Raw genomic sequence first — 25656 nt, 5'->3', positions numbered from 1 at the left:
TGAAGTGTAGCATTTTGTAAACTGTAACTAATTTTGCTCACATCTGTGTCTAATTGTTGTCTGCATTCGCATTCTTGAGAGTAGATTTATTTTTCCTGGACCACGATGTGGGTTCAGCTGACCAGCCTAAGTGAGGATTAGTTGTTTTAAAGTTATTTTGATTAAAGAGTCATTTTTAAATACAGTAACACACAACACATGGTTTAAATAATCCTTGAGACACAAAAGAACATATCTGAAGTATACTTAATGAAATGAAGATCGTGGATATGGACTCTCAAAAATTGAAGTGTTTGAAAGGACAGTGGGGACTAGGTTGACGCTTTAAAAAAAAACCTGTTGTGCAGATGCTTCCTTCTCAATAAGAAAATTTGTTAGAATAATTCATGTTTTCATGTTCATTTTTAAATTAACAACAGTTTGACTATTAAATTTAGATATGATAAGTTAAGCCTCAAATGTAACTAGAGCCAAACTCCCAAAGTACACAATGAAACTAAAAGTGTATTCTCAGGATTCTGCTTTCTAGCCAATGTTAGAATGAAAATGTATTTTAACATTTAACAGGAAGTATGCTTTACATACTCTCTCACATAATTAAGCCAAGAGAGTTCTTAAAACTAAGTTAGTTCTCACCTATAATTTATTCCATGTGTATAAAAATAGGGGGGAAAAAGAAGAAGAAAAAGAAATTTCCCCTTGAGGTAGATTGCTGCTGTTTCTAAAGGAAACCATTTAATCTTGTGTGAGAGCATTAATTTTAACAGAAATTATAGAAACCTGTTATCACAGATAAATATTTGCAGGCATTAACATTTAATTTCTACTTAATACTCAAGCATCATATAAAAATATTATAGAAACACTTACCCAGAGATTTTTATATAACTTTATCGTGAGACACGTAGATGTTAATGATGCTTTATTTGAGCTAGAAAGGGAGGCTTTCTTAGTTTCATAAATCATAATTAAAAAATAACAGGACTCAACAGAAGATGTTTGGTTGAATGTCATTTGAGAGGCCTCAGTTCCCATCTTTGTTCTGTAGCCCTAATTGATGTCAGTTCAGGTTGAATGAAAATGCACATCAAAGATTTGGAATTCTGAGCCATTTTCAACATTCTGCACAGTGCTTTCCTCTGCCTGCTAGGCGTTACTCTGAGCTTGGGAGCCAGCAGCAGCCCGCTTCACCTGGCCTTCTTCACCTGTGGGTGTCTAGCACTAGCCTGGGGATGGAGGTCCAGGACTATGGGCTCTAAGAATCTGCCTGTTAGTAAAGCTGTTTGGTGTAGTCCCCCAGTACAGATTGATCTAGAAACAAAAGACCTGAACAGGCTGGTTGACAGGCTAGTTGAACTGATTGTTCAACCATTCGCTCTCCCCACCCCTCTCTCCTCGAAAAGATGAGAAATTCAACGGGCAAACAAATAAATGTAGCTGCTTTTTCAATGTTGCCGGCCAGAACTGCAGAAGCTCTCGTTGAATTTTAACTTGGCACCCATACACAGGCACACTGGGCTATGATGTAACTTTAGTGCTGAAAACTCCTTAGCCATTTATCCTGAGTCCAGCCTGCCTGAAAGCTGCCCAGGAGCAGTTCCAGTGGATGTGAAAATGACAAAGAGTGAACGTGGGAGAAAATCAACAGGATAAGGATAGGAAACTGTCAGGAGTCAAAGGGGTGGGCGGGAGCTCTATTTCAGCTGGTGATAACAGAAGATGAAAGATCCTCCAAGGATGCTGGGAGATTATTACTTGAACTACTGCTAAACACACTCATTTTGGTAATAGCTATTTTTTTTTTCTTCTTCTTCTCCCAAGTACCTTTTCCAAACTGCCTGGGCAAGGCTGCTTTGCATGTTGATTGGGGGAGGGGTAATCCCGTTTGCAGCTGTCATAGGCTAGTGATGAATCACTATCCCGTCATTTGGCTGCCTCCCCTCCCCCCCCCTGCCCCCCAACGCAACGCACACACTAGGGGAGGAGGAGGATAGACCTGCAGGAGGAAACAACAGTTGAGACCTCAACTTAAAGACAATATGCCTTTCACTGCTGCAGTATCCTCCTTTTTCTCTTTTGGTTAAAAGCGGTCATTGTTGGTCTCAGCCATGTGCTCTGTATAATTAAGAGCTGACCCTGAAGTACTGTAACAACAGCTTCTAATTTTTTTTTTTTTTTTACTCCTGACCACAGGTGCAAACATCTCAAACCAGTTCAGATGTGTCTGTTTCCTCACGTTGCAGGTAAGGATATTGTTGGTATTCAACATATTTGTAGATTACCTTTCTGTGACCCAGATCTATTTTGAGCTAGTATTTCTTAATTATTTCTATTAATAGCAACAGCCTTGGTTAGAAATTTCTTAACAATTTGTATGTGTATGTGTGTGCACTTGTGAAAAAAAAACTTACATAGAAAAGGAATAGAAACCTTGGTTGCAAAATAATTATAGACTATATTTTTCTGTGTTAGAGACACTGTAAATGTGAAATAAGAACTAGAGGAAAATTGGGTTGAAATAATTTTTACTTTGAATTCACATTGGAGGAAGTAAAGACTCTCTTCAGAAGTAAAATGGCTCATGGTAAGCTGCTTTAAAAACTGATGTCCACAGTGAATTTAAGCGCAGTGTGCTAAATTAAAATAACTACCTTACATTGCCCTGGTAGATGAGGAAAAAATAAGCTCATGCATCTAACATGAAGCCATCCTTACCTATTATTACTCTTTTTTAAAGGAAAATAAAATGTTTAAAATAAAGTGATGGGCCTTAAACCATATTTTTAAAAAGTTAGCTGTCAGAAAGCAGAACCCACACTTAGGTGTATTTTAATGACTTCAAATAAGTCTTCATTAATAAGACTATTAAATATAAATGTTGTGAAATTGTCCTTATGAGCAGTGAGTGGCTTTTGTACCTTTACAATGTAACTACTGAGTCTTAAAAGAACTTTGAGGAGGAATTGAGTTGTTTTTAGATGGTAAAAGTGCAGATGATAGCAATGAAGTAGAATTGTGCTGGTTTCCCTAAGTGACAGCTGAAGTATTCCTAGTGCTAATGCTCCCAGGGACTCACTGTATGTTGGCCTTATCCCTTTTCAATTGGGCACGCTGTATGTAATCCACAAAGCAAACAAGTGAGCCGACATCATAATGTTTTAATGCTGCATTTGTTTCAAGGGAAACAGAGGAACAATTAAGTAGTTTGCCAGAGTAAACACATGCATCAGGACTATCTCATTCCCTGTCACTAGACTATAGGTTTCAAGTGTTTTATTTGGTTTGGAGACCCATTAAATTACAATTGGGTGGTAAATTATAAGGGAGTACCTAGTGTTAATTTATTAGATGAAGCAGATTCCACAGAAGAGCGATCAATTTCTATTGGACTTGATACTTATTTGCCTTTTCATTTAGAAAAATAAGACCTTTGGGGATTTTTTTTAATATAAAAAGAAAAAAATGACTATTTTTTCTTTGAAGAGTGAAATAGATGTTATTGTCTAATGTTAGGCCTTGTGACTTGATCTACTACGTAAGAGGAAATAAAGGAGATTTTCAGAACTCCATTAAATGTTTGTCTGGATAGGAAGGGCAAGTGCCTCTTTTAATGGTACATGTAATGAAAAGATGACTGTAGTAAAAATGCAAGAGGAACTGCTCTGAGTCTGAGAACATAGATACAATGGGACTTTTGTGTGAGTGTGTTTCAAAGGAGGTGTCAAGTCGTTAGCGCATTAAATGGTGGTGTTATGAATTTGGTCCCTCTGTCAAACGGAAGGCTTCTTGTCTTTAGGTCTATGGAAATGCAGGATCTAACCAGCTCGCATAGCCGTCTGAGTGGTAGTAGTGAATCCCCCAGTGGGCCCAAACTCGATAATTCTCATATAAATAGTAATTCCATGACTCCCAATGGCACCGAAGGTGAGTGTCTGCTTCTTATGGTTTGCTTTGTACCTTATTTCCTCATCAATATATGCCTTGTTACTGAGGGATTGTGATTTACGTTGTCAACTCCATTAAACTACTGCTCTACTTCTCCTCTAAGTAATTTGACTTAATATTCATCACTATTTAGGAGCTCCACATTGCTAGGCTATTTTAACATGACTGAGAGCAATGTTACTTGAGAGTCTGTAGTCTATTTTAATATACACGGGGTTAATTTTTATGTAGATGTATATATGTGTAGGTGTGTGTATATAATGTATATATAATACATTCATGTGTGCATAACATTATTAACTGTTGACCACAGTACGCTGTCAGCATTGTTTTACTGTAGGATCAATGAAAATTTGGAATTACTTTATTTTACTTTTCATTTTGTTACTAAATATAGCCAAATTTGTTTAAATGTGAGTATTGAACTGGGCTATTTCTAAAGATTGATGAAATAGTTTGTATATCCAGTATTCTTATATATATTCAAGTATAAATATGTTTTAAAAAGTTACTACAAAATATGCAGATATGGCAGATATACATAAACTAATTTTCTTAAACATGATGTAGCATATACCTTAAACAATACTGTTGCACTTGTTTCTGCATAATTAATATGTGGGGATATTTGTGTGAATCTTAGGTAAATAGAAACACTTGTTTTAACCCATGTGTATGTAATTCTAAATATATCAGGGTCTATGTATGTATTGCTACCTGAGAGGTACTCTGAGCATTTTTATAACTTGAGAATGTGGAAGGACATATGACATTCAGCATTGTATTTCTAATTTCGTCTATGGAAAAGTATCTTTTTCACAGATTTTTAAAATATATTTATGCATTTTTAAACTTCAGGCTCTTGACTCAGAAAATAAGTATCAGGAATTGTTCATGTTAGAATTCTATCCTTGGACAAACCTTTGACTATAAGTTCCCAATCACCATGATTATCTTTTATCACCAGATTTTACAAATAAGCCAAGTAAATGCTATAATTATTGTCTTTTTTAGGGTAATATTTGAATATGTATTGGTGAAACCTTTTGGAATCTCTAATGCTATGAAATTTATGATAGACAAAATTTAAATCTGTCTTCTCCCCTTTGGTGGTTAATTAGAGATAAGAGTCTCACAGACTTTCCTACCTAAGCTGTCTTTGAACCACAATTCTCAGATCTCAGACTCCTGAATAGCTGGGACTACAGGCATGAGCCACTGCACCCAGCTTTAAATCAGTTATTTAAATCAGTTATATATATATATATATATATGTATATATATATATTTTATGCAGTGTTTTTTATACCAGTATTCTTTATTTTTCTTTAGGGCTAAAAATATTCATTTTCAGTGTTTATGAAAAATAGCTGTTGTCAAAAGTAGAAGCTCTGCTGACCTAGCAAAACAATCTCTGAATAAAGCTCCTTTTCACCTGAAACTTCTTCTCATTTCAATAGTCAATCAAACAGAAATTGAAAACATGTATAGGGAAGCAATTGAAGTGTAGAAGTAGACGGTGTAGAGCAAGTAAAATAAAAGCCAGCAGAGCTGTTTCCTCTCCCTTTGGACTTGGGCTTCAGGTGAAAGCATGCTTGCTGTGAGTACTGGCTGGGTCTGGAGACAGCCCACCCCAGGCTCTGCTCAGGTGAGCCCACTCCAGCCAGCATGCTGGGCAGCCAGCCACCCTGGGACCTCAGATGCAAACCATTAGCAGTCATTTCTGTCATCATAGTGTGAAGATCAGACAGTCACTTATCACTTGAACATAAGGACAAACTAGGCATGTCCAATTACTTTGCTTAATAAAAGACACTGGAATAAATTGAGTAGCATATTTATGTAATACCCATAATTCTTATATGAAAAATGAAATAGGAATAAGAAGTTTCTATCTCAACATTTTTACCAGCAAGTCATCTCCTAAAAATAAGATCCACTATAAACTGACATGGTGAATTAAAACCCTTTTGTGTTGTTGTTGTTGATGATGATGATGGTAGAATAACAATATTGAAAAAAATCTACCCAGTACGAAAGCAGAGTATGAGTTGGAGGAATTCCCCTTTAGATGCTTTGTTTGTTTTTTAAGCACTATTGTAGAGAGATATTTCTGAATATTTACATTTTTGACTTGGATATAATATTCATATTCTGGAATACTTAATTTTAAGGTAGAGCTTTTCATGATTAAAATCGGCTTGGAATAATAAAATATTTTAGATAATTGTTTGAAGCATTCAATTTGTGAAATAATTCAAAATCTTTTATACAAAAGTTTAATAGTTAGAAATGAGTTTTTGTTAAGCCCTGACTTCAGAGAAATAATGGTTCATTTCATCCTATTTTCAAGGTTTCTTCACTGGTGTTCTCTGCAGGATTTTGGTAGGTTGGAAAGTGAAGTTAGAGACAGAAAATTATACTTGGACGTGATAAATTAAACAAGATTCTAAACAGTCACACAGTGAGACCATAGGATGATATTCTTAGGAGAGGATCACAAGGGCTCAAAGCTATGTGCATATAAAATGTTGTTTACCAAAATAGAAGTAAGAAGTTTTTGGTTATTTTACTTTTTGGGTTTTTTTTCTTCCCCCTTTGTCACTGTTTTTTATTTTTGTCTTGTATGTAAGTTTATCTAATTTTGGGAATTGATGGGGGACACAGAAGTGATGGGTTAAAGGGTTGAATTAATGCAGCAGTGATACTCACTATATACTATGTTGAAAATGAACTATACCATTTGTGGGGAAGGAGGGTCAGAAGAGAAAGAAAACTGGAAGGAAAGAAATGAAGAGGTAACAATTTTCAAAAAGTCATTACATGACTTATGTAACTGTAACCTCTCTGAACATCACCTTTATAGTAAAAATAAATTAATTGAATTAACTTAAAAAAGAGAATACCAGTATACATTATCCCAGGCATTAAATGAACTTTTGTTAATTGATTGGAACACCCAATTTTATTTTACAATCTGAAAATATAAATTATAATCTCTATTCATGGTCCCCTTCTCATACTTAGTTAGATCTAAACAACAGCATGAGGTCCACATGGTTATTAAGTCTGTGAATCCATTTCTTTTGTTACTTTCATGTTCCATCAAGTACATTTTCCATTCCTCTCAGCCACTGCTAGAGGAGTTAGATTTTAAATTATTGGGTTCATTAACATCTGGCAAGTGTCACTAGAATAAAATCATTATAGATTTTCCTATTCCTTCTTTGAGATCTTAGTTTGAAACTAACAGTATTTACAAATGAAAATTATTTTTTACAAAAGAATAAAACAAAAATGCATTGAAGTTTAAACTTTTCAAAATATTTTTCACCTGCTTTAATTCTTACAACTATTTCCATCTACACACACACACACACACACACACACACACACACACACAGAGTTTATACTTAAGCAATTTCTCTGTAGCCCAAGTGAAAATAGTCCCAGCTCAATTGAAGTTATTTAGGTCAACAAAACTTCCATTTAGTTTACACATTTGTTGGCTTTGCCTGAATTTATATAGGTTGTCTCCTCTCTCAGAGCCATGTTTTATTTCCTGCCACTACTTGTCCCTATAATGAGGCTAAGAAAACAAGAAAATCTCCTGTATCAAAAACCCTAACTTTATCTAAAGAACAAACAAGAAAGGAATGAAATGGCAAGGCACAGAATATTAAATTTCTTCTTAAGTCTGCTGCCAAATTATCATAAGACTCAATGTTTGTAGGTTCTGTACTTACAGGCTAGTGCCCATTTTCATGGTTCATCTAAGGGATAAAGGCAGAAAAACACCAAACTATAGCATCAAATACTGTGCTTTTCTATTTTCTAGATGAAATATTCCTTACTTATAATAGTTACTTGAATGTTTCATTTTTCAAAGCTTTTGGCCTTTCCTATTTTTATATTTCAACTTTTCTGTGAGTATTATTGTTACAGTTTAGCTGTTGGTATTACCAGTTTATAAATCTTTGAAATAGGAAATATAATTAGGTAGACATAGTATATTATTGGCATAAATGAAGGCTAGGCTTGAATCAGAATGACCGCTGTTAGAAGTGATATGTTTCCAGATGCATTAATGAACAATTCAATTACTATTAAACAATTAGTGTTTAACCCACAAGACATTAGTAGATTATTGTAAAAACACATTGTGATCTTTGAAGTGTTGTCTCTACACTTTTGGAGAGTTATCGGACTAGAAACTTCTCACTAGAGAAAGTTTTGAGTAATTTTTAAGAAATAGGTGTTTGTATATTGATGTTTCCATTTGTACATCAAATCTTTGATTATGAGGATTTCTTATGTTCAGTATATGTTCATTTCTCGCTCTGGCAAAGGTTTGGACTGATGTTTGTGTTAAGTGTGAGAAGTCATTGGGAACTTTTTCTTCAGAAGAACTCAAAGCTATAAAAATAAAGAGGATTTTTATTTACACACCTAATGAGGGCCTTGTTTGCAAAGCAGGGATTCTTTCTATCTTTTTGCTCTGGTTGTCTTAAGTCCTTGGGAGCCTGAAGTTGGTCATCCACTCTGTTGCTAGTTTGAGTGTTTATTTTTGGTTGTCTGTGGGTAGGGAGTGAGGAAAACTCAAAAGAGGTGTGAATGAAGAAATTAAGAACTCAACTTGGAAGTTTCCTCTATTGTAAATTCAGATTCAAACTCAAGAATCTTACTTAAACTGATCTCATAACAGATACATATTTTTTGTTTGTTTGTATTCTTTTGTTTTTGTTTTTGTTTTTTCTCAGATAAATGTATCTTTAAGTGACCTAAAACCAGATGAAAGTTGGGATCTTCATTACAAATTTCAGGAATTCTCATGGTAATTCAAATAGTAATTTTGAATTAGTATATCAGATTTCCAAGTTGATAACAGATTAAAATCTTGAATTAGATGGCTAAATTGCCCCATTTAAAACTTACTCAGTTGGGTTTTGCATACTTAGTATGATAGGTTGTTTCATTTATATACATTTTTATTACCATAGTCTATTATAAGATGCCATTTCTACAAAGCAAATAATCTGAATTTGTTTTTCTCACTACAACTTTAATTTAGAAATATGCAATTTTGTCTAATGAGGGTATCTTTAAGAAAACTTATTTATAGGAAATATCTAAACTAGAGTGAATATGTATAAGATTATGGTTTGTGGCTGCAGTATACAGGCCAAATTTGTATATTTGTGGTCAAACATACTGATGTCTATAGAAACATAGTAATCTAATTTTATTACTGTTTACATTCTGCACATAATTCAGTTTCTGAGAGATTAAGGAAAATCAGAGGTAAAGAAGTTTTTAAGTGACATTTTTAAACTTTGTCTATACCCAAAAATCTGAATTCTTAATTTTTAAAAATTATCTTTAAGTAGTTGTACAAAGGAGTTTCAATTCAACGTATCAGTGCATCTTTTTTTTTTTTTTTTTTTTTTGGTAGAGGGATGCCATGGGGCTTGAACTCAGGGCCTGGGCATTGTCCCTGAGCTTTTGTGCTCAAGGTTAGCACTCTACCACTTTGAGTCACAACTCTGCGCTTCTGGCTTTCTGGTGGTTAATTGGAGATAAGAGACTCATGGATTTTTCTTACCTGGGCTAGCTTTAAACTGCAATCCTGAGATCTCACTCTCCTGAGTTGTTAAGATTATAGACATGAACTACCCGTGCATTGATCAATGCATCTTGATCAATGTCCTTAAGCAAAGGCCATGAAAAATTAATTTGCAGGAATTTAATATCTGCCATGATATGTATATGTATATATGTATATGTATGTATTAATAATTTTCACATGTGTAATGCTAATAATAACATGGCTGCTTAAAAATAGCTTGCTTTTTCTAACATTATGTTGATCACTCTCCCTGCATTGTTGCATTAATCTTCAAAAGTTTTTGAAGATTGTCAATGGAATGGTTAAGAGTGTAAGTTTGAATGCCATCTCCATTATTTGCTACCTGGGCAAATGAACTTGGGTATAACTTGCTTTTCTCATCTGTTAGGTGGGGAAAATAGCAGAACTTACTTAGGCTTGCTGGAACATGTATTATAAAACTTACCTCATATTTGGTACTTATTAGTGCTGCACAGCTATTAGATTTTATGCCCTTTATAAATATAGTTACTTCTGTTTGATCAAAGAGACTTAAAAAGCTCAATACCAGGTTTAAAGGTGCGTGGTTCTTAAAGGTTACCACTGGTATTTGAATATAGTTCTATCTGAGTCCAGAGCCTAGACTTTCAGGTCACTGTGTTAGTCTATGGAGAAAGGTAATGAGAATTATCTGTAAATGCCTCTTTTAATAACCTTTTAAACATTCATGCTTTTCCTGACAGACTGGTGCCTTTAGATTAGAGAATGCCACTCCCAGGAAAAAAGATGACGAAAATATATTGTTATGAATATGACTTCTAGGAGTAGTTATCCCTCTGTCCTTACATTCTAGTGTGTGAGTGTGTGAGATTTCTAACTGTGGTCACCCAAACTAACTGTCAGACTCAACTATTACTTTGATAGGTTGACTTTAATAGGATATTCTCTAACTACTTTTCAAAGCTTTTGGCTTAATTATCATTCCATCAGCTTTCTGACTATGTTAAGCCTCTCTGAGATCAAACAGAGATGGGAAGTCATCACTGCTTTTCATTACAATAATCATTATGTGCACATTTGGGTTGGCACAATATAACTATGAAATAAAAGCAGTTGTAAGTTTTGCTACTGCTTCGACTAAATATTTTCTTCCTTAGAAATATAGTTGATGGTAAATCTGGTCACATTTCTCTTGAGTTTGAGTACCCGATTGTAATAGCCACGTAATACAATGTTGACATTTGTTAGGAGTTCTGTAAGAACAGCAATGAATTAGGAACATGCTTTGCATAGTCTAGGAACAGCTAGGAGATCCATGTAGGTGGAGGAGAGAGAATAGCACCTGAGGATGAAAAGTAAAATCAGAAGAATAAAGTTGTGGCATAAGGCTAGAAGATCTGCTCTAGCATATCATCTGTAGTGTAGTTGAGGGGGAGATTTTTCTGGTAAAACTAAGAATTCTTATGCTTATTGCTTACAAATAGACACTCTAGACAGCTAGGCTTTTTGATAACCTAATGATGAAATGTAAATGGTGCCATTTATTTCCAATAATAGATAGTCTGGAGGATCAGAGGTATATCATATCTTTGTCCTGGTTGTATCAGAGTATGAGTATGAACAGAAATACATCTCCTTAAGAACATCCTATCTTTGGAAGAAACCTCTGCTTTTCTCCAGGGAAATTTGTGAAATTTCACACAAATTAATGTCACTCTCTTTAATCATAGACTCTTTGCTTTAAGTAGTTCCTCATTTCTGGTGATGTCCAAGAATGATTTTGAGTAAGCAATATATATATATATATAGATAGATAGATAGATAGATATAGATATAGATAGATAGATAAAAATGGCATACATAGGATTGTGTGTGTGTGTGTGTGTGTGTGTGTGTGTGTGTGTGTTTCCTATTTTTCTACTTTGAGTAGGAAAAAACTTATCTGACCTATAAAGTTGTTCTTAGTGACTGACAGACATTGCCTTTACCAAGAGAATGCATGTTATGAGAAGCTAATCAAGGATTTATGTTAACTTTCAGAACCCTAAATTGTTTATGAGTGAAAGCTTATTATGATTATGTTCATGGTAATTTGCTGGTTTTGCAGATTTTTCAGTTTTATTTCATTCCACAAATATCCCATTACACCAAAAAAATGTAGATGAACTCTACTAAATAAATTCCACAGAGGTATGTTTATGCCCATAATACAAATTGGAAACACTTTTTTTCCTTCTGTGAAATTAAACAAAACCTAAAATGCTCACCCATGTTATCATTGCATTTATTACTAATAAAGGGATTTTGAGTAGAAGCAATACAATATAGCAAAATAAGAAACATAAACTGAATTGCTGGAACACAACATTTGGCTCTCTGCATACTTTTGAATTTACAAATGTTTTTCTGGTGACTTTTATGCACCTGATTTTGAAACGCTAAGTGATCAGTTTAAGCAGCATATTAGCTATGTTAGACAAAATATTCAATCATTAGGCTAATCTCAAAAGCCACCTTCTTTATACTAAAAAACATTGCCTTCTAACTAACACTCCTAAGGTTATTAGGTGAAAAGCTTGGTTCTTACTGAAATGCTTTATCTGCTTTAAAACTTTTTATGTTATTGTGTTTGATTATGACCAAGGTAAAAACACACTTGTAGGTATATTTTGTTTGCTGGAGACTCTAATCTTGAAGCAAGACAAGCTTGATCTGTTGTGTCCTTTGTTTCCAAGTAGAAGGGTTGGCAGCCAATATTTGTTAAATTAATGCCTTATATTCTTAAGCAAATAATGTAGGCAGTCATGACCAGAACATCTTCTGATTTGACTTAAAACACATTGACCATGCTAGAACCATGGAAACTAAAACTGCTTGACTAAGTATTTCAGCAGTGATGAAGCAACTTAGTCAGTTAGTACCTGTTAGGTTTTTAAAAAGAGGTTGCCAAGTAAGAACCACACCACGCATGTGGTATTCAGGTAAGGGGTAGGTTTATTCATCATTCCCGCTGGCACCAGGCCATGTTGGCCCTCCACGAGGCTGGGAAAGACCCAGGGGGAAAAAGAGTGTCTGGCCCTGGGCTAGGCCTTATCTAGGGTAGGGGCAGGGGGGGGGAAGGGGGGAGGTGTGGCCACATCGAATTCACAGGTGACTTCAGCAGATGCAGATGTGACCTCTTCCAGGGGTGCCGGTTGCCTAGGTAACACATGGGCGGAGACTTTGCTGAGAGGAGGGGTGGAGTCCACTCACCATCCAGGAGTGGACCTTACAGGACCCTTAGTGCTTTTGTATTTTTGCAAGATAGAAAGTAATTGAAAGTAAGCATTTTTAAGGTCTAGAAAATTAAAGGAGTAATGATACATCCTGCATGCAATAAGAGGAAGAACATAGTTTGTACAGAAGGCACATGCACCTGTGTGTGTGTGTGTGTGTGTGTGTGTGTGTGTGTGTGTGTGTGTAGTGTAAGGAACACACACCAAATACTAGTGATGGGGCCAAGACAGACAGGCAAAGCACAAGATTCAGGCCCAAGGTGACAGGCTCAGGCACTTGGATTCAGTTGTTCAGGATCTAGGAAGCCTAAAGGTTTGTAAGGAGGAGTGGGATAAGATTGGGTTTGCATTTTAAGAAACATGCAGAGCATTTTGAAACAATAGCCAAGGGATGGTAAGGATTGAGAAAGACCCTAGGTAAGAAGTAAGAGGGATATTTTACCTGAAGTGTGTGCTTAGTTACATAGTACTGTCTCTTTTGCACAAATCAGTTAAAGTGGAAAAGAAGTAATACTTAGATTCAGGAAAGTAGCATTACATGATAGGAGTGCATGAATTTTGCTGTATGACTAAACTCAGTGTAGTGTTATGCAAGAGGCAAATTAAGCTGGACTGTAGGAGGATTTTATCCTTTGGAGATAGGAACCAGAGGGCACCAGTAACTAGGCTGCCTCTGTCAGAAGCTGAACTCTGCCACTCTCCAGTTAGTTAGTGTTGTGCCTCTGTGCCATGCCTCAGAATCTTAATCTGTTACATGAAGATGATATTGTACCTACTGATGGGAATGGGTTCATGGAGTTAGACACAAAGCCTCATTCTCTGAAAGTACTTAGTGGCCACTGCCTATTATTATCTAATTATCTCTTAGCCTATGCTTTGCTTCATTGTAAAATAAGGACTTTATTCTTGTTATGATTAGTTTATCTAAGATAGTAAGACCAGTTACAGGCCTCTACCACATGTTTAGAAAATAGAATCGATTATTAAATGATAACAAATGTTATATTTTTTTAAAAGAAACATATCCTTTGGGACTGGCTACTGTAGTGTCTCTACGTGACGAAAGGATATTATCTCTTCTTTTGGATCCTTCACATTGCCAAACAGCCTTTGCAGGTACTCAGTAAGTACTTACTTAGTTAATATTTAGTATGAGTAGGATTTCTGTTTGGGTGCTCCCGTGAGTTGGTGAAGGATGGGAAAAGGGTAGTAATCATTTGGTAGATTGATTACGTTTTAGGCAAATCAACTGTTTTTCCATATTGATATGATTGAGGTTCTGAGTCCTAGCCAGCTCATCTGCTTCCAATCTCTATCCACTGGTTTATTTTACCATCTGCTAATTTGCAACATACAGTGATCCACTTTTGCTCAGCGCCCTGGTGTGCCCAGGCTATCCTATGCTGTCATTCGCTGATTGTCTAGGTCTGTATCAGAGGAAGGGATTAAGGATGATTACTAACCATAATTGGAAGGCTTTAGACTCCTCAGTAGGTTGAGAAAAGAGAAATTAATTTAAAAAGCTTGACACTAGCTGTGGGGATATGGAGTGGCTATTTAACATCTTTAAGTTGTAGTTTCCTCATCTTTGAAGGCACACAATTATAACAAATAGATGATAAAGTCACCTTGAGGAACACATGGGCTACTACTTGCTTGGACAATGCTTAGCATAATGTCAAAGTTATAGAGAAGCTCAGTAAGTGTACTTGCTTTTTAAATTACTACCATCCACCTAAAAGTTACATAAATATTGCTCGTGTCAGAAAGTGAAAATGCTGTATTTGTTAAGTTATTGAAATGGGCTATCTTTTCATGCTGTTGTTACATCATGTTTCCATTTTTGTAATAAGCTAAAAATATTTGTGAATGCGTGTGTCTGTTGGACGTCATCAAATGGCACGTTCAAGATAGGTACATTTTAATTTATATAAATTTGGCTTAAAAGATCATAAACATGAACTCTAGTTAAAGATATAAATGTTGAAATATTATATCTCCAACTGATTTTGAAGTATATTTTTGAAGCAAAATAAGTAGACTAAACTGTTCATCATTGAGTAAAGGTGGTATTTTTTGGGTCTTCGTTATATAATTCTTCCATCTTTTATTAAATTTTATAGTAGATTATCGAGAGAAAAGAGAAACAAACATTTACTTGTCTTTTACTATGCATGAAGAATTCTTCTAGATTCTTAAAGATAGACAAAGAAAAATGTGTACTATCTCTGCCTTAAGCTCAGAGTCTGGTTGGAGGAAGTAAGCTTCTGAATATTTCATAAAAACTAAAAGGCAATATTATTCCAAACAAATTATGAAGACTAGGACTTTTATTAGTCTATGACTTAAAATACCCTAATACTAGGTCTTGGAAAACTAGTACCAAAAGTCAACAAACTTTTTGTACAAAAACCTTTCATAGTTTGATGGGAAAATTAAAAAGCCAAACATGTGTGTGTATAATTTTTTCATATATGGATATGTTGTGTTTATTAAAATACAACTTTTTAGCTATAGTTTCTCAGTAGGTTTTTGTCATGTACTTTCCTCATACACAGATTAAAAATAGGTTATCACTTGAGTTCTGAAATATTTTGGTTTTGGAAAGGGAATTTCATTCTCTAGAAGGTTAGAAACTACTGATCCAAACAAAAATGCTTTGAGAGTTCAGAAGAAAAAGCTCCTCAGCTTTTTACATTCTGGCCAGGCTTCAAGGAAGACATGAATCTGAGATGAGTGTTGGAAAATGGGTAGAATGTGAAAAGGTTAAGAAAAGATGGAATGCATTTTAAATGAAGGAACAGTATGAACAAAGGTAGGATAGTTTGAGAGACTGGAAATTACATTAGTTAAAGAAGGAAGGCAGGGCGCCGGTGGCTCACAGCTGTAATCCTAGCTACTCTGAAGGCTGAGATCTGAGGATGATGGTTCTAAGCCAGCCTGGGCAGGAGAGTCCGTGAGACTCTTATCTCCAATTAACCACCAGAACACCGGAAGTGGTGCTGTGACTCAAGCAGTAAAGCACTTTCCTTGAGGTGAAGAGCACAAGGACAGCACCCAAGCCCATAGTTCAAGCCCCACCACTAACAAAAAAAAAAAAAAAAAAAAAAAAGAAGGAATTGATAGTAGATAAGCTTAGAAGAATTGGCTGGAGCCAAAATGTGGAGCATTCTAAATACTAGGCTGAGGAATTTGGACTTCATCCTAGAACCAGTGGAGAAGCCATTGAATATTTAGAGCAAGGGACTGATATGGTGAAAATGTTTCAAGAATTAACCTGGCATCAATTGCCAGAGAGATTGGACTTGGGGAGAGATGAGCTGCAGGATGGAGACTTGGGCGATCTGTCCAGATTTTATGTGTGAAGAAGCTGGGCTGGTGTAACAAGAATGAGAATTACAGAAAGAGGAAAACAGAGTTGCAAAAGCCCTTTCAAAGTAACCAGTTATCATTCCATTCACAAAACAGTACTACTAGCCTAGGCCTCTACCTGTTCAGTTATACTCGAATACAAAAGATTTCCTACTAATACCAGGTTTTGAAAATGACTAGTATTCCTTGCTGGCCATTTGTGTTGAGTAATTTTTTATTGGTATGATAAAAACACTGCACATAAACAATTTAAAAGAGGAAGGATTTGTCTGTTGCTAGCAACTCATACCTATAATTCTAGTGCTCGGGAAGCTGAGCTTTGAGGATCATTTCATGGTTCAAAGCCAGCCTAGGCAGGAAAGTCCATGAAACTCTTATCTCCAATATGCTACCAGAAAAGCCAAAAGTAAAACTATGACTCAAGTAGTAGAGTATTAGCTTGAACAAAAGAACTCAGAGGCAGTGCCCAGACCCTGAGTTCAAGACATAGGATCAACACACACACACACATGCACGCATGCACGCACGCACGCACGCACGCACACACACACACACACACACACACATGCATGCATCCCCAGTGATGTATTTTTTTCTAGGTAGCCCTACCTCCTGCCTTTCACCTAATAATGCTATAATGTTATGAATCCATAAAGTAATCTACTCATTCAGTAGGTCAGGACCTTCAGAATCGTGTCACTTCCTAAAACCCCTCAAAGGACAACCAAAGCTCCAGTACACAAGCCTGTGGAGGATATTTCATTTTTGAACCATAGCACCATGATTCAAGTTTGGTCAGCTTTTGTTCATGTGGTTTTCTTAAGATTGCACTCTGTGCTATTTTGAAAAGCTAACATGTTTTTCTCCTCTTTTTGTTTTTCTTAAATGAAAAAGGTAACTTTAATGTTTGGAGGGATAATAATTCTTTATCAGGCTATAAAGCCAGTTCAAACCTAAAGAGATACCTCATTTTTAAAATGAGACTAAAAACATTGCATCTACAAATATGTACATTTTTCAGTGAAGAAATAGCTAAATGGCTATTGAGAGTAATTCAATCCCATATTTTTTAAAGTCATGTAACATTTAAGTGTGTAAATTTGTAAAGATCATTTTTATTTCCTATCTCATGTAAAAATTTTACTCATACTTTTTACATATACCCATGTTGGCTTTTGTTCATTTTTGGAATCATTTGACAATTTTTAAAAGCATAAAACATTTCCATCGTATTGTTTAAGAAAGAAACTCCTTAAATCTATGAGAGATACTTTCATTGAACCTACATCCTGATACTGAATCACTGTACTTTTCTATTGTGTTCTACAGCGGCCACTTTGTGTCATGAGTTTCTTTAGAAAGGGTACTTTTAAGGCAGTTTTACAAAGCATTATCCAGTATTTGCTTTTGGATGATCATACCCAAGGAATTATTATTAAATCTGTGATAAGTTATTTACCTTTATTTTTACTCAATCAGTCAAGGTCCTCTCTAAACATACAAAAGTTTCAGTGATTGATATTATTTGATGCTAATATGCCTTCTCCAAATAGTAATTTGTTCAAAATAACCTAGCTGATTTTCATGTATCATCCTGTAAGTGATACTTTGTAAGAACCTCTGTAGAAGTTCTCAGTGGTAATTTGAGAGGAATAGAAGTCATCTTACATTTGAGTGGTGTTTTTAATTGCCAATGGAATATACTTAATGGCATGAAGTCAATTGTAATCTGCTTTTTAAGTCCATTGCACACTTTTAAATTTATTCTTTCAATAAATGTTGAGTTCTGACTGTGAGCCAGGTATTGTGCTTAATTCTAAAGAAATATAATAACATGAAAGGTAAAGCTTCTACCATGAAAAAAATCTATGGCATATTAAAATGGATAAGACTTAAATACAAAATAGAGTAGCATAAGTATTAAAAAGGAGACACAAAGACTTCAAAGTTCAAGAAAAACAAAAACATCTGAAAATACATCAGGAATGATTGAAGAAAATATGGTGTTTTGGGTTTAAATTTGATGTATATCATTTAGTCATGGAAATTTATATAATACTTAATGTTAGAGGATAAAGCAAAACTGTAGATTTAAGGATGCACTAAACATCTTAGCAGGACAGTTTAGTTTAAATGTATATATAGGGACATGTCCTTTGTTGTAATAAGTGTCCATGAAATGTTTTTTTAATGACATGGCCGGCTGCCGGTGGCTCATGCCTGTAATCCTAGCTACTCAGGAAGCTGAGATCTGAGGGTTGAGGTTCAAAGCCAGCCTGGGCAGGAAAGTCCGTGAAACTCTTATCTCCAATAAGCCACCAGAAAACCGGAAGTGGTGCTGTAGCTCAAGTGGTAGAGTGCTAGCCTTGAGCTGAAGAGCTGAGGGACAGTGCTCAGGCCTAGAGTTCAAGCCCTACGACTGACAAAAAAAAAAAAAAAATGACATGAGGAATATGGTAGAAGTTATAGACTTGATGTGTTAGTCATCTTTCCATTACTATAATAAATACCAGAGACAATCAATTTATAAGAAAAATCAAGTTTATTATGACATATACTTTTGAGGTATTAGACCATGGTTGGTTAGCTCCTTTGGTTTTAGGCCCTTGGTGGAGCAATACATTATAACTGGAGCATGTGGCAGAGCAAATGGACACATCTTAAGTATGGGACATGAAAGAGAGGAGGAGGAAGGGGCCAGGTCTCACAGTCCCCCTTGAAGGCATAACCCCAATGACTTCATAAGTATCCCTTTTATGAGATCTTACCTTATACAGATTCAACAGCATCTCAGAAAGCTCTAAGAATCAAGTCTTTATTACAGGATCCTCTGGGGGACACTTGAAGTCTAGACTGTAACACTGCAAGTAGGGTTTGAGGAAATAAGAGGTAGAGAAGACTGAGGTGAAAGAAACCTTTCAGTGTACCTGAACGATAACATTAAATAAAACAAACAAAAAGAAAGAAAGAAGAAAAGAAAGACAAAAAGGGAAAAAAAAGAAAGAACACAAAATAAATCCCTTCAGAAAGATGTTTGGAAAAGCTGAATTTAATATTTTACCAGGCAAGGACATTGCAAAGGGTTGAACCAATTGGGATGTAAGGATTGGTTAGAATTCTCTAGAAGAAGGTTGTTTTTTTAAAAGCTATGGCAAAGAAAGAAATTACCATGAAAAAGAATTCAGTCTGTCGAGGAGGTAGAATTATGGATCCATAAAGAAGGCAAAGGGGAAAAAATGGAGCGAATACAAGATATATGTGGGGGAGGAGGAATTATTATGTTGAATTGATGAATGATGAAAGAACTGAAGGAGAAAGATCTGTTCTTTAGAAGAATTCAAGAAAATCAAGATTGAGAAAAGACTGGGCAAATGGAAAAAATTATTAGTAAAATATTAGATACAAAAGGAGGTAACAATGCTTGATAGGAAATATACGCATTACATTACTCATGTAACTGTAACCCCTCTGTACACTATTTTTACAATAAAAAAACATAAGAAAAAGGGCTGATACAACAGGTGAGAGTCAAGAAAGTGGTGAGGGGGAGCAGGGAGTGGAGAGAACGGGAGGCATAGTGAGAGAGAGAAAACCAAGAAGACACTTGGTGACACAGAAGACTGAAAAGTACCATGCTTGAGAGAAAACTAGGAACACAAATCAGTGTTAGAGTCTTTGCCTAGAGACCCTGGGCTCAGTCCTTAGCACTTTACTTAACCAATGATATAAAATGAGGAGGGTTATCTGTGTTTCTAAGTAGAAGGAAGATTCAATTAGAGAGACTCAATCAGCATGCCAATTGTTACCTATTCTGAAAAGCTCATGGCTGCAGAAGGGCAAAGACAAGATTGTTCCTCCCAAGATTAGAGTTTGGAGAAAAGATGCTTAGGGAAATGACATTAAACAGCACATAGAGAGGCCTAGACATAATTGCCAGGGGTGGATACTAGAAGCCAGAGCCAGAGAATGGGTACGGACTTGGAAAGATGGGTTATTCTGATGAGCCTTAAGAGCAAGATGGTCAGAAGTGAAGATAGTATTTTTTGTAGGTAATGCAATTATAGGCAGTGGTGTAGCTGGACCATTCAGTAATCCAAACTGAAGGTCTCATCTCATTGAGGCAGAAGACAGGACAGAATCATCAGCAGTAGAGAAATGGATGTTCAACTGAGTATCTGAAGATACTGAGCACCACAGCAGGAAGCAGAATTGGAAGGAAGACTGAATTTATTCCAGGCAAAAGCAAATTATACTATCATGTTTAGAAAAAGCTGAAAGGATTAGATACTGTCTGAGGAGGACGTGGGAGTCGTTCAGGGGCATTGCTCTGCCCTGTGCCTTTGTGTGACTTCTTCAAAGCATAGGCCATCTCTCAGCACAGCAAGTAGAGCTAATCCTTTTGGGGTGAATTTAACTGCTCTGGTCATCTGTGGTGAGAAATATAGTCATATATACTGACAGCTTGTCTCGTGGTTTAACAGGTGCTTTTCATAGATTCAATGATCGGTTAGATGAATCTCCACTTAAAATTATGGAAAAGAAAGAAAGGTTTCTTATTTTCACGGGACCAAGTGGAACTTCTGAATTTTTTTCAAGGTCTTTAGGAATCAGAAGAAAGACTGGAAATTTGAAACGGTAGAAGAAGACAAAAAAGGCTGGGTACCTGTGGCTCATGCCTATAATTCTGGCTACTTAGGAAGTTGAGACCTGAGGATCACAGTTTGAAGCTAGCCCAGGCAGAAAAGTCCCTGAGAATCTTATCTCCAGCCTCAAGCAAAAGAGCTCGGGGACAGCCTCTAAGCCCTGATTTCAAGAGCCACAACTGACAAAAAAGAAAGAAAAAAATAACTATTTTTAGTGTATTGGAGTTATGTAATTGAAAGAGGTATGGTCGATGTAATCTTATCTCTAGGGGATAACAGATCACTGCTGTATTTCATTTTCCAGACAGGTGGCTTAGGTGGGTAATTGTTCTCAAATGTTACAGCCCCTTAAAAATCTAAGACATAAAAATTTGAGTTGTTTTTTAAGTGTTCTTAAAGTCAGCGCCTTAGAGAGGTACTCTGTTATGTCATCTTCAGGTTATTGATAAATGTGTTCGCACTACTGGGAGGGAATGGGTAAAATTTTGGTGGCTAGAGATAATTCTTGTCTTTTTAACTCTTCAGTAGGTATACACTTGGCCACAATAAAGCCCAGAGGTAATATCTGTTCTTTTTTTGGCTTTTGTTCAGAAACTATTTTACATTACAATAAATCACTAGTCTTTTCAGCATCAGGTCCCTAGTGATCAAAGTATTCAATTACACTCCCTGATACAATCATGACTATCCTGATAGTTACTTTATGGACATCCTCTTCTCTTTGACAGAGAGCCTTGTTAAAAATTGGATTCATTGGGAGTCTTTATTTCTTAGTGTATAGATGGGTGTATGTGAACAATGACAAATGGCAATGAACTTAGGACCTAAGAGAGAAGTATCATCTTCCCTTCCTTTCTATTCTTTTTGCCTAGATTTAATGGGTTTCAAGTACAATTGCATGTGTCTCTTGGGAATGAAAGTTGCATTTGATTAAGCTAATTATACAGAGATGTAAATTTTAGGGAACAGGAATGGAAGGGTTGTAGGTAAGCTTTCATAAGTAACTGTGTAGTCAAGTATAAAGGACCATAGACCTTAGATTTAGCAATTATTTGTACATATTCTCTACACAGTAGAGGAATTCCTTCTACACATTTTCCTGAAGTAAAACATTAAACTCCTACTTGAGATCTTCCCTCAAGTTCAATGGGTTGGCTGCAATGAGTATCATGGAGAGCTGGGACTGAGGGTTTTGCTGTCTACTAGGTCCACAGTCTATGTGGGTGGTGCCCTAGCTGCCTTGCTCTAGCTCTAACTATTGGAAAATGCCACTTATTACCATTTCTTTAAGCTGTGGTCATAAGCCTGGGAGTTAAAAACACATCTATTTTTTTTTTTTGGCCATTGTTTTTCTGACTTTGGGATACTGACTACTTTCCCTCCCTTCCACCCCCAACTGCCCTACTCTCAAGTTTTATATGTGAATCACAAAGACAGTGCCTGAGCAGGGACTTCATGAGATTATTCTAAGACCTACCTGTACAGTGGTCTAAAAGGATTAATTATAATGTCTATTAGCCAGGTGCTGGTGGCTTGTGCCTATAACCCTACTATTCAGGAAGCTAAGATCTGAGGATCAAGTTCGAAGCCAGCCCAGGCAGAAAAGTCCTCATGAGACTCTTATCTCCGATTAGCCACCAGAAAACTGGAAGTGACACTGTGGTTCAAAGTGGTAGAGTACTGGTCGAGTGCTAGCCTTGAACAAAGGAGCTCAGGGACAGCGCTAAGGCCCTGAGTTCAAGCCCCACAACTGACAAAAAAAAAAAAAAAGAATCTGACATGTAATAGGTATTTTACCTGCTCTGTTTCCATTCTGTTTCCATTACACCTAATTCTAATCTTGGGTCCACCATGGAATGTTTGCTTCTGAGCACATCTGATTAGTGGACTGTCTAATAAAAAAAACAAAATAAAACTATTGTCTTATGCATCCACGGTATTATATAAGTTCTTTCTCAGGGTAGTTAGGTGTGATACAACTGAGTAGGAAGCAGAAACTGTACTAATGGTGGAATGCTGACTTCCCTAAAGCTATGGTTGTGGAAGTAAGGTTTTTTTTTTTTTTATTGTGAAAATACTGTACAGAGGAGTTACAATTACATGGGCAAGATAATGAGTACATTACTTATCAAGCATTGTAGCCTCCTTTGTTTCCCCTTCCCATCCCTTCCCATCCTCCCCCCCCACCCCCCCAATCCTCCCTGCCACCCCCACCAAAGTTGTAAAGTTCGTTTTCGACATAACAACTTGTACTTCTCATTGTTGCAACAGGTCCACTTGCATCCTTATTTAAACGACTTTTTTCCCCTTCTCCTCCACAAATTATACCGACATCAAATACAGTGAAAGCAGGGGTTATACTGTGGGGGAGGAACATACAAAGCAACAAAGAAATAATCTTATAAATATGTTAGAAACAATTGCATGAAAGAAAAAAAAAACATTTGAATACATATCTAAGGGTTCATTTCCCTAACATCACCTTATCTGACCTTTTCTGCTTGACTCAGACATATACTAGTTATTGCAAATAAGGGAAACCATGGGACATATGTTTCTTTGGGCTTGACTTACTTCACTTAATATAATTTTTCCAAGCCTTTCCATTTCCTAACAAATGGGGCAATGTCATGCTTTCTGATGTAGGCATAGAATTCCATTGTGTATATATATCACATTTTCTTGATCCATTCATCTACTGAGGGGCATCTGGGTTGGTTCCATATCTTAGCTATAGTAAATAATGCTGCAATAAACATAGTTGTGCTGGTAGCTTTAGTGTGGTCTTGTTTGTAATCATTTGGGTAAATGCCCAAAAGTGGGATTGCTGGGTCATAGGGGAGCTCTATGTGGAGTCTTTTGAGGAACCTCCATACTACTTTCCAAAGTGGTTGAACAAGTTTACACTCTCACCGACAATGCAGTAAGGTTCCCTTCTGTCCACATCCCCTCCAGCATCTGTTGTTATTAGAGTTCTTGATTTTTGCCATTCTAACTGGGGTGAGGTGGTATCTTAATGTTGTTTTGATTTGCATTTCTTCTTGGCTAGGGAGGTTGAGCATTTCTTCATGTGTCTATTGGCCATCCTTCTTTCCTCTTCAGAGAAGTTTCTCTTTAAGTCTTTAGCCCACTTATTTATTGGGCAGTTGTTTCTTTGAGGATTTGTTGGTGGGGGATTTAATTTTTGAGTTCCAAGTATATTTTAGACCCTTGTCCGTTGTATGGCTAGTGAAAATCTTTTCCCAATCCGTGGGCTTTCTATTGATCTTGCTAGCTATGTCCTTTGCCATGCAGAAGCCCTGCAACTTCATTAAGTAAGGTTTTTTAAGAAAATATTTTTATTATCTTTAAGTAGTTTTATTATCTTTAGTATTTAAGGAGCTGCCATTCAACCAAAGTAGTTTATGAATGCAATGTATCTTAATCAATGTCATTCCTTTTAATATTATTACCCACCCTTCCTAACCACTCCTTCCCTTACTTATCTTAATTTTAGGTTATATATTGAATGTATTGCCATCTAACAAAGCAATTTATGTGTACAACAAACACATCATGAACAGTCATTACTTCAATATCTTCACCCCCACTTTGACCCACCCTATCTCTTACATTTTTCAACTCTGTGTATGTCCAATAAATTCTTGTCTGCATTCTCCTCCCTTCCCCTTTATTTTTCTAGTCTTTTCCCCTTGGCCCCTCCCTCTCGCAAGTACTCATACTTATTTTATTGGGTTATTTGTGCTCTCCCTAGAGTCATTTTGGTTAATTCATTTGTAACCCCCTTGCTTACCACCTGGTGTATTTACTTGCAGATTTATAGGCACATTCTAGCTACCACAAATGAGGAAAACCATGCAAGATATGTTTCTCTGAATCTGGCTTATTTCACTTAATATTAAGCGATGTAATTAGTTTTTGAAAAGCAAAGATCATTAGGTGGCTGGTGAGAGAAGGGAGATACAGGCTTATGTCAGAATTGACCAACATCAACTGAGACTTCTAACCTAAAACAACTGACAGAAAAGTTTCATCCTTAAGTGGTCTACCTACAAGCAGGCAGGATCACTGTTTTTCTCTCCAAGATCATTTAGAAACCATCTAAATCTTTTTTTGGAAAGTGGCTATCTGATACATCTATTTAAAAATGCATCTTTTAAAAACGTATTATTCAGTGGTAGAATACATTGGGATCCATGAATTACATGCCGTCTGTCTTCAGGTGTTTCTGAGATCTTCTGTAAGAAGAGCTATGCTTTCTCTGTCATCTTCACTCATTTTAGAATGTGAGACCAGCCTCCCTGATTGTTCTCTAGTTGGGGAACTCACTATGGAAGCATTTTTTAGTTGGCTTTAAAATATTACTGTAATCATTACAAAAATCTGGCAGTAGAAAATAAGTAACTTCCACAAAGTGAGCTAGGCAAATTCCAATGATGGCACTTCATTTGAAGTTTCTACCTAGAATACTAGTGCTAGCTCTTCATTAAAAAAAATAAAATATATTCTGAAATGAATGTAGCATGGTTGATCTTGGTACAATAGAGTAATTCTGTTACTCTATCAGGGAAGTAGATTGCTTTGGAGAGTTCCATAGTCTGACTCAAAAAGTTATTTCTTAACCCAAAAGGACTTTATCAATAATCATATATATGATATAAGCATATGATGAATTAGCAATTCGGTACGACTTGATTATAATATCCATTAAACTGACAACTGTGGAAACTTGCTAGTATTAGAACAGCCATTTATTCCCCATTTCAAATTGTTTTGCTCTGTTCTTTTGAGTGTTAGACTAATAATAGATTTTTAT

General features: G+C 36.1%; 1 protein-coding gene across 15 annotated transcripts in view; it reads left to right on the top strand.

Annotated features, from left to right (window-relative positions):
- The window catches only part of Eya1 (EYA transcriptional coactivator and phosphatase 1), a 310160-nt gene that overhangs the window by 171830 nt on the left and 112674 nt on the right, over positions 1–25656 (top strand). For 7 of the 15 annotated variants that reach the window (XM_069990915.1, XM_069990913.1, XM_069990914.1 and 4 more), the window contains 3 exons: positions 2194–2243; positions 3797–3924; positions 13843–13941. In XM_069990915.1, coding sequence (XP_069847016.1) covers positions 2194–2243; positions 3797–3924; positions 13843–13941 — 277 coding nt within the window. Of the gene's footprint in view, positions 1–2193; positions 2244–3796; positions 3925–13842; positions 13949–21368; positions 21399–25656 lie in introns of those variants that run through there. The other 8 variants (XM_069990921.1, XM_069990918.1, XM_069990920.1 and 5 more) reach the window with 5 other exon arrangements.

Source organism: Dipodomys merriami, unplaced genomic scaffold (genome assembly GCF_024711535.1).
Source record: "Dipodomys merriami isolate MVZ:Mamm:240054 unplaced genomic scaffold, mDipMer1.0.p SCAF_4, whole genome shotgun sequence".
NCBI lineage: Eukaryota > Metazoa > Chordata > Mammalia > Rodentia > Heteromyidae > Dipodomys > Dipodomys merriami.
Note: the sequence above shows the minus strand (reverse complement) of the source record. Positions and strands in the feature narration are given on the sequence as shown.